The 10,372-nt window shown below is 34.9% G+C and overlaps 1 protein-coding gene across 3 annotated transcripts; it reads right to left on the reverse strand.

Annotated features, from left to right (window-relative positions):
• Nucleotides 1–2,379: 2,379 nt before the first annotated feature.
• LOC142613372 (ABC transporter B family member 21-like) lies at nt 2,380–10,064 on the reverse strand. Of its 3 annotated transcripts, none has more exons than XM_075785699.1 (13): nt 9,763–10,064; nt 8,529–8,862; nt 8,244–8,298; nt 7,961–8,136; nt 7,643–7,864; nt 7,270–7,514; nt 6,523–7,048; nt 6,160–6,433; nt 4,531–5,429; nt 4,082–4,348; nt 3,687–3,950; nt 3,247–3,549; nt 2,380–3,157 (listed from the first exon to the last, which is right to left on the reverse strand). In XM_075785699.1, the coding sequence occupies exons 2-13, from the start codon at nt 8,787–8,789 to the stop codon at nt 2,801–2,803; spliced, it is 3,849 nt and encodes a 1,282-aa protein (XP_075641814.1). In that variant the 5' UTR covers nt 8,790–8,862; nt 9,763–10,064; the 3' UTR covers nt 2,380–2,800. The 3 variants fall into 3 exon arrangements, with proteins under 3 accessions (XP_075641814.1, XP_075641816.1, XP_075641815.1); XM_075785701.1 differs by lacking the exon at nt 9,763–10,064 and adding an exon at nt 9,113–9,402; XM_075785700.1 differs by lacking the exon at nt 9,763–10,064 and adding an exon at nt 9,020–9,153.
• Nucleotides 10,065–10,372: the final 308 nt, after the last annotated feature.

Consider the following 10,372-nt stretch of genomic DNA (forward strand, 5'->3'; position numbering starts at 1 on the left):
TGAAATTGAAGTTTAGCAACAAAAAAAAAAAAGGTCCTAACCAACCAATCAATCAATATCTATACGCTAAAAATGTGACATTTATTATTCCTATGTTTTTGTTGAACTATATTAGTTGTCATGTCATTATTTTCCTTTGGTTCTTTGTTTTTAAAAAACATGTATATAAATATTAATGTATGAAATAATGCATTTTGCCATTATTTATTTTCGAAAGTAATTATAACTTATCAATTATGATATGACCATCACTTTTTACTAAAATGAATTTACACATTTTTGAACTTTTATTTTTGAGAAGAATTTTTTAGAAAATATAATATTTTGTACTAAATGTAACTTATAATAGAAAATATATGTAATACGAATACTTTGAGTAGAGACACCATTTATTTATTTTTAGTTTATACTCGCTTGAAAAAAAACTTATTCCACCACTGAATTCATATTTGTACACTCATGTAGTATTGAAGGCGAGGTTAAAGGGCTTAATTCTACTCCTACTTAGAGAACTGTATGTCATTTATATAAGCTTCAAGAGACAGAGTTAATAAAGCACTTAAAAAATGGGTTTTTTTTTTCCCCTTTCATTTTCTTTTCATGTAAACTATTACATGCAACTAGTTTTCTTGATTTTTTTTTTTTTTTTTTTTTGTGGTGTACCAACTTTCTTTACATGGTACCAAATTTTTAACTTGAGTAAAATCTTTAACAGACACATAAAATCACATACACATACATAATAATTTAGTTAAAAATATTAACGTGATAATAAATATGATATGTTACTTTAACAACAAACCAATTCCATCACATTGGAACATATTACTTATAGAAGATTATAGTTTTACATCACTTTATTATTATCTATACTACTATTTAAGGGGCTTCTTCTATTTGGATTCCTATTTTTTTAGTTCAAAAATGCCCCTACAGGCCTATATTTAAGTAGAGACAAAACTAAAGGACAATACGGTAAAAACTCATTTTTTTAGTTCAAAGATGCCCCTACAGTCTTATGTTTAAGTAGAGACAAAACTCAAGGACAATCCGGTAAAAATGCAACTCCAACTTCCACTAAAATATTGCCTAAAAAATAGGACCACTCTCCTATTAATTTTTAAATTGATTTATTCACTTATAAATTAGATTTTTAAAATAAAAATCATATATATATATATATATATAATAATTAAATACAGTTTTTTTCTACAAAATAGGACCACTAAAAAATAAAAGTCTCATCGCACGCGCGAAGCGCGTGTAATGAGACTAGTAATTATTATTATTTTTTTGAGATATGTTTACTAATTACGGTTTGGCATTTGGTCCATTTTGGACCACTTTGGTCCAATTTAGTGATTGTTTGGATTGCGCTGGATGCGTTCAGTGTTTTTCTTCTTCTTCTTTTTCCCTGCTGCGCGTTTCAGACAAAGTTACTATACACGTACTGTGTACGTACTGATTACGCACTGTTCACGTACTGTTTATGTACTTTTCAACAACTTTTTCATTAAAAATGAGTCTTACAGTACTATTCACACATTTAAAAATTATTTTGTTACAGTGTTTTCAGTTTTCAGATTTTAGTTTTTAGCTGTATCAAAACTAACCCTTAGTCCCATTCCATCCATTTTGGTCCACTTCGGTCAATTTTAGTCCACTTTGATGTACTTACTTAAGAATATGAAAAGATAACTTTGTGTTAGAACCCTTTTTCCTTTCCCTCTCCCTTGTGTGTGTGTGTGTGTTTGTTTCTCCAAAAAAAAAAAAAAAAACCTTTGTATTTCATTTTTATTAAATTATATAAAGCTATATTATATTATACATGCACACATTCACACACATCACAGTTCGCACAAAAAATATTATAACAAGATATAAAAAAATAACACACACAATCAGTGTCAACCATGCACTCACACATACGTGCGCACAGACACACACATAAATATAGATTATAAAAATTTATAATAAAGAGAAAGACATTCACAACTCACAAACACTTAATATTTACTCTTAGAGTTGGTGATACCAAGATAGTCAAGTTGAGAAAAGAGATGAGATGGGATTATGAGAGGAGAGTGATTTGTGTGGTTTTGGGATAAGACTAATTTGTGATGTTGCTTGGTTTTGGGTTGAACTAATTTGTGATCAAGGTGTGCAAAATATTTTTAAGGGTAAATTAAACTGGTAAAAGGATATATATATATATATATATATATATATATATATATATATATATATATTAAGTCGGGGTTTATTTGAACCCCCCAAGTACTTGTAGTGCCGCCCTGAACATGTGTATCTTTATTAGTCACTGTATCATACAATTTCAAGTTTGTAAATGCATATAATATGAAAAAATCACTACACCACTTTGTCTTTCTATTTTGAATCTTTGATTATAAAATAGAATACTAGAGATTACAATTTTTATAAGGAAAATTCTTGAAATATTTTGTTTGATACATCAATAGTTGGGGTGAGGTGATTTGAACCTGCTGGATGATTTATGCAGATTGCTCACACGGTCACACATAGTGTTGAATTCATCTTTCTAACTATAAGCAATAATTCTATAATGTAGCTTAAGGTAGGTGAGTCTGCGCAACTACGCATATGGGTGAGGGATGGACTAATGCTTGCAAGGATTGTGGGATATAATGAAAACTACAGAGTCAACACAGTGGTTATGTTGTCTCTCACAAGGGAACTTTTTCTTCTTATGCATACACAAGAAAATAGATTACAATAAACCCTTAACTAGATTTTGAACATGGAAAAGGGTTTAAGAAACTCAAACAGTTGATGCACTTGTGTGAAGCGCAACTAAGGAGGCATAAAATCCATCCTGTATATTAATCAAAGTCCCATGCCTTCCTTTCTCCACGATGACTCCATTCTTAACCACTGCAATCAGATCTGCATTTTTTATTGTGGACAATCTATGAGCCACCACAACTGTAGTCCTGCTTACTATGACTCGGTCTAATGCATCTTGCACTACTCTTTCAGACTCAGCATCGAGTGCACTGGTAGCCTCATCTAATAGCAATATTTTTGGATTTTTAATTATAGCACGTGCAATTGCTATGCGCTGCTTCTGTCCGCCAGATAATTGGATTCCTCGTTCCCCAACTACAGTATCATAACCCTGCATTTTGCATCAAAAAGAAAAAAAAAATTAACTAGTTACTTAATTAAGCATTGGCTTATTGTTATCGTTGTTCACATTGTTCTTACCTGGTTTAATCCACTAATGAACCTGTGGGCATTGGCCAATTCTGCTGCAGCTATAATCTCTGCCTCAGTTGCATCTCCTCCATCTCCTCCCTTTCCATATGCAATGTTAGCACGGATTGTGTCATTAAATAGAACTGGTTCTTGGCTCACAAGCCCCATTTGCTGCCTCAGCCACTTCAATTGGAGCTTATTAATTTCAGTTTTATCAAGTGTAATATGACCTGAATCAGGATCATAAAATCTTTCCAATAATGCTATCACTGTGGATTTACCACTCCCACTTTCTCCAACCAGGGCAACAGTCTAAAAGAACAGATTCAAACAAACACAATTTTGAGTTTTAGACTTGGATCTAAATAAAATGCGGTCAATGTTTTGTCTTTGCCCGTTACAGCCAAAATGGAATTTAAAACATGATATATTAGAGAATATTACTTTACCTTGCTTGCAGGAATAACCAAGTTGAGATCTCTGAAAATCTGAATATCTGGCCTAGATGGATATTTAAAGCTCACATGATGAAGCTCAATTTCTCCCTTGACATTATCTAATGTCGTCCCAGACTCATCACTTGGGTCTATCTTTGACTTACTGTCTAATATTGCAAATATGGAAGCAGAAGCAGTTTTGGCCTTTTGAGTATCAGTGGAAAAGGAGCTTGATTGAGTAACCGCAGTAGCTGCCATGGTCAAAGCAAAGAAAACCTGCAAACCATGCATACATGTTAAATAAATTAGAAGATAATTTGGAGAAATGAATCTCATTTATATTTTTTTTCCCTAAAAGTTCAGAAGTAGATTTGGAAAAAGAAAATGGTAATCGAAGGCTTATATACTCGAAAAACAGCTGAGAATGATGTTTGGCCATGTTTAATGAGTTGAGCTCCTGCATAGAAACTGGTTGCATAGACGCTAAACAATAGGAAGGAAGATGTCCCAAATCCTATTCCACTGATCAAGCCCTCCTTTATGCCAGCCTTCCTAGGCCCTTCACATTTCTCTTCATATAGTTGCATTACCTTCTCTTCAGCGCAGAAAGAAGCAACAGTTCTTATACTCCCAACTGCATCGTTAGCTATTTGGCTTGCATCCTCATACATTGCCTGCAAGTAAATTTAGTCTTGATGAATAATTCATAAATTATAATTAACTTAGAAAGTTAATTTGAAATGTTCATTTGATTGAAACTTGAAGAGGATTTCTTTTCTTACTTTTTTTTCCTTGAAATTCATAATATTAGGCATGCTGCAGCCATAAAAACTGTGACATTAGTTATATAGCATACCTTTGCATCTGCACTGAATCCTCTCATAGACTGTCGTTGAACATATCCATTGACTCCAAGCAGAGGAACCAATGCAAGGACAATAAATGCAAGCTGCCAACTTGCATCAAAAGCAATGACTAAACCTGCAACTACTGATGCAATACTTTGGACAATTTGACCTAGTGCATCACCAACTAAGGCGCGCACTGTTGCTGCATCTGCTGAGAGCCTTGCACCAATTGCACCACTTGAGTTCTCAGGCTCATCAAACCAACCAATCTCCTTATGAACCACCTTTTCAAAACACATTAATCTGATACGTTCTATTAACTTACACCCAGCCACAGAAAATAGGTATGATCGTGCTGGAGATGACAAAAGTGATACTGCACCAAGGACTAAAAACATTAGTGACCAAAAATTTGCATCCTTTTTTCGTTCATGAGGCGGTTCAAAGAACGTTTTGATTACACTGGAAACTAGCAAACCGAAAATTGGAAGTATTACTCCACTGATGATTGCAGCTAGTGTTCCACCTAGAAGCACTGGAATCTCTGGCCTATTAAGATAGGCAAGGCGGCGAATGGAGACCTCTGGAGACTTTTTTTTGGCTTCTGGAGGGTTATCTAGATCTTCCAATTCAGTATCAGTCACATTAAGTCCTGCAGGAATACCAAAAGCAACTGAGAATGAGCGGTGACTACTGCTTCCCCTTCCAGATGATCCTTGGCTTATAGATCGAAGGATTGATGATTTTCGACTTGACTGCCTAAGACCTGACTGTCTAAAAGACTCCGTAGTTATTTCAGACTTGTTTTGATCATCTGTAGCTTGCTTCGACTCCTTTTTTATATCTTGCAAGCGTATAAGCTGAGAGTATGCTCCATTAGGATCCATGAGTAATTCTGAGTGCGAGCCTGATCAATAACCAAATACACTATGAAATGAGTATTTCATTGCCTCTCTCACACCACACTAGAGAATTGAATTCTATGATATATTTACAGCCAACCAATGGTCTTAAGCTTTAGTTTCGCTTGGAGGGGGGGAGAGAGGGGAATCCATAACTACAACTGGAAATTCGAAAAACAAGTTGTGTGATGAAATGAAACACAAATAATACCTCAAGGAATTTTTCCTTCTTTCTTTTCACAACTGTCAAGCTACATGGAACAAGTGAACAACTGAGCAATTTTTAAAAAATTGGAATTTGACCTCAATATAAAAGATAGGGGGTGGCAGTGGGGGAGGGGAATCCATAACTACTACTGGAAATTAGAAAAACAAGTTTGTGTGATGAAATGAAACATAAATAATACCACAAGGAAATTCGCTTCTTTCTTTTCACAACTGTCAAACTATATGGAACAAGTGAACAACTGAGCAATTTTTAAAAAATTGGAATTTGACCACAATAGAAAAGCTAAGCATGAAGATTCAGAAAATTACTGAACATTTACAAAATAACTTGGGTTTCTGTACTTGAAAATTTTTAGAATTCAGTAACCTGATGAGTATAACACAGTCTGTTCAACAAGACAATAAACCTAGGCTACAAGAAATCTAACTACCATGTTCTATGTATACATGATATTGGCTCTACATGTGAATGACTAATATAGTAAGACTATACTAATAGGATGGTACCTTTTTCAACCATCTTTCCTCTGTGAATAACTGCAATCATATCAGCATTCCTCACTGTGCTCAAACGATGGGCAACAATGACAGTTGTTCTGTTAACCATAATCCTGTCCAATGCCTCTTGCACTATTTTCTCTGATTCTGCATCAAGTGCACTTGTAGCTTCGTCCAGAAGTAAAATTCGTGGGTCTTTCAGAATTGCTCTTGCTATTGCAATCCTTTGCTTTTGTCCACCAGACATCTGTGTTCCGTGCTCACCAACCATGGTATCTAGTCCCTGGAAGTAAAATTCAAAATCTCAAAGTAAAATATCAATTTTCTAATCTTGAAGGTGAACGAAGGGTCTTAGAGAGTGAAAATTGTAACCTGTGGCAATTTATCTATGAATTTGGCAGCATTTGCAAGTTCGGTTGCTGCTCTTATCTCTTCAATAGTTGCACCATCCTTTCCATACGCAATGTTAGCCTTAATGCTAGAGGCAAACAACACAGGTTCCTGACTGACAAGACCAATCTTTCCCCTTATCCACTTAAGCTGAAACTCTTTAATGTTAATGTTATCTATAAGAACTTCCCCAACTTGTGGATCATAGAATCTCTCTATAAGACTGATTACTGTTGATTTCCCACTCCCACTTTCTCCCACTAATGCTGCAGTTGTGCCACTAGTGATATTAAGTGAAAAACCATTAAATATTTGCTCATCCGGTCTGGTTGGATAGCTGAAATAAACATCTCTCAATTCTATATCTCCACGAATGTCATCAAATACTTTTCCACTTTTGTCAAAAGCATCTATCTTTGGCTTCCTCTCAATAGTCTCAAACATCTTAAAGGCTGCAGCTCGTCCAGCAGCAAATGCACTCAGGCAGGGAGATGCCTGCCCTAGGGACCTGAAGCAGCCATATTATTGTAGAAGGCAAGAAGTAAATAAACATATAAGGCAAAAAAGATATACATACATCCATACACAGATTCAAATATTTTTGTGCATGTGTGCTCGTGTAATTTCAGCAAAAAAATTAGAATAAAATTTTTATTTATTGGGGAAATAGGAATTATAATTACTATCAATAATTTCGGCAACATAATTAAAACAAAAAATGTAGCTCACATGGAAGCAGTTAAGACAGCAATTATCACGTTCATCACTTGACCTCCAGAGTATGTGTTTTTTTCCTTTAGTGTCAACTTTGTACCGTAATACACAGCCAAAGAATAGGTGCAAAACACGACTAACATAACCGTGCCAAAACCTATTCCAGCAGCTAAGCCTTCATGAACACCAGATTTATAAGCATCTACAAGAAACTTTTTGTAATTTGTTATAGCTTGCTTCTCTCCTGTAAAGGATGCAACCTAGATTGGAAGCAATGATAGATGTCATAATTTTGCTATAGAAAAAGGAGCAAAATTGGATTAACTGTATTAATAAATTCATCCAAATTTTTTTGTCAAATGTATTTGGTTTTGAAAAAGTGACTTACTGTTTTGATTGAACCAATTGTTTGTTCAACTACATTTGCTGCTTTTGCATAAGCACTTTGTCCACGGGATGCCATTTTGGATATTATCGAGGCCACAAAAGCACCAGCCATAACAAGAAGTGGAATAGCAGAACACAAGACAATGGTAAGAAGCCAGCCTCTGACAAATGCTATTATAAAGCCCCCGAAGAAGGTTGATATCAGCTGTATAAATTTCCCAACCTGCACAAGCAGACTTTAGTTGACTCTAGGATTACATTTAGGTGCACAAGATGAACAAAACTTCGTTCTGATGTAATTCTTGCAGATATACTATACCTTCTCACCCATGGCATCTTGTATGAGAACAGTGTCACCAGACATTCTCCCAATAACCTCACCAGTGTTAGTTTCCTTATCAAAGAAAGAAACATCTTGTCTCAATATAGTCTTCAAATACAAACCCCTTATTCGTGCAGCCTGTCTTGCTCCCGTGACCATCCAGCATGTCACCTCTGTCAAACAACATACGTGATTTTCTTAATCTTCAATGGGTTGTATATAAATGATTTTCTCTATGCATAAAAAATCTGTAATGATTTTGAGCATGGAATATACTTACGGAGTAATGCTGCACAGCCAATCCCCACTGCCAAGTAGACAAATTTTAGAGAGACCTAAAATTTCACAGGTGGTTAATTACTAGCATCGTCATTTCAACAAATAAAAATATAAAAGAAGGATCAAGGATTCAAATGCATTCCTACACATGCTATAAAATGGGAAAATCGAAGTTTAAACTCTCAGGAAAGTAATGAAAAATAAAATCAGAAGTTTAAGTCACATCTTTCCATTCATAAAGATTGAAGTAAACCTTATTTTCTTAGCCCGTGCATTTTCTATTTACCTTGGAAATTATACTAACAATATCTGTGTTGCTACTCTGGTTGTTGCCAAAGCTATTGATCATTTCGCCAAACAATATTGTCATAAGGGGCATGCCTAACCCATTTGCAATGGCTCCAACGGTGCCAACAATCATCAATGCAACATCAGTGGAATCTGCAAATGAGAAAAGCTTGAGAAGTGGAACTGTCTGGGTCTTCTCCTCCCCTTCAATGCTGGAGCTTTTCTCTGCTTCTGCGTCTCCATTTGATGTGGTGGCCATTTTACCAAGTTCAAGATCCCAATCCAATTTACAGCTACTTCAAACCGAACACATAGAACTTAAATTGCACCAGCTGAACACAATTAATTGCTGAAATTAGCAACTTATAAGTCAAAGCCAGATAAGTTGGACCAGTGGCCAATTGTTAAAATAAATGGTGATTCATGAAGAAGTGTAGCAGGAATGAGGAATTCTAAAGCTACAAGCAGTAAGCAAGTAACAAGAATTACCTCCACCTTGAAATGATTGTATTGGTCAATTAGCTTAGCAATAAGAAAGAAAGAAACAGTAAAACTCATTTAAATCACTTGGAAAGTTAAGACCTTGTTGGGATTATACAGATCAACATTCATCATATCTTAATTTAAAACCTTCAAGCAGATGGCAAACACTAAAGTAAGCAAAACTACTAGGATGTTATATACGATAATTTTCCGAGGAAGGCCTTTACAAGCAGACTCAGATGACAACAGTAAATCAACCGAAGGCTAAGATGTCCATTAAAAAAAAAGAGAAGGTCAAACACGTCATCTAATGAAGTAACTTTACAATTAAAGAATTCAACCAAGAAATTTCAAAGGAATACATCTAAAGGTTCATGTAGTCAGGGAATCTTTTGTGGACTTTTTTTGTGTTTCTGCCGCTGAATGTGAACTGAAATCTGTGTGGCACCATGATCCCTGTGCTGTGTATTTGGATTGAGAGATTTGTAAGAGAGAAGTTGATACAATATATGTTACTGTTTCTATTTACTCAAAACATTATAAATCAGTACTAAACTATCTTGAGCAATCTCCATGGAGGAAGACAAGCCTTGTCAACGAGACGGTAAAGCTTAGACAGCAGTAGTATACGTTTCCTGCTGCACGCTTGTTGTAACGAAGTACAGCAGGTTGTTCATTCCTCATGAAAAAAATTCTGATGAGGCATGAAGTTAACAGTAAAAGACGTACTTTTTCTACATTAGTTTTACCTGTCTACAGAGAACGCGGAAACTGAATGTTTTCCAACTTCTGTTCTGTTCTTTGTCAGAAACAAAATCTCTGAAGCCCTGTGGTTCCCATCACAATTAAGAAACCTGAGATACACCCTTTGCCAACTGAAGTCACAATAACCAATGAAAACAGAACCCTTTACCAAATGATCACAGAGAAAAAGAGAGAACAACGAAAATTTGGTAAGTATACCAAAAGTCAAGGCTTTCTGCAACTATAAATTGAGTGTTATCTTATAGCCCCAGATAAGAGAAGAAAAAAAGTTTAAGCAACGAAGCCTAGGATGACTTAATTAACGGTCTCAGCCGTTTAAAAGAAATATATATATATATATATATATGAAAACTAATTAAACTTGTACGAAAGTATTGGTTTTTTGATAACGAAAGTATTGTTTTAAAACAGTTTGAATGGTGATCACATAAAGATAAGAGCATACTTATTGTTGAAGAAAGAGACAGATAAACAATGATTAAACAAAAGATTTTTTTTTTTTTTTTTTTTTATAGAAGATAGAATTCAATTCTAACTTAGTCTAAGTGTATATACATGTGTGAAACTCTCTCGGGAGACTTGAATCCTGGCTCT

Source organism: Castanea sativa, chromosome 10, assembly GCF_040712315.1.
Source record: "Castanea sativa cultivar Marrone di Chiusa Pesio chromosome 10, ASM4071231v1".
Classification (NCBI taxonomy): domain Eukaryota; kingdom Viridiplantae; phylum Streptophyta; class Magnoliopsida; order Fagales; family Fagaceae; genus Castanea; species Castanea sativa.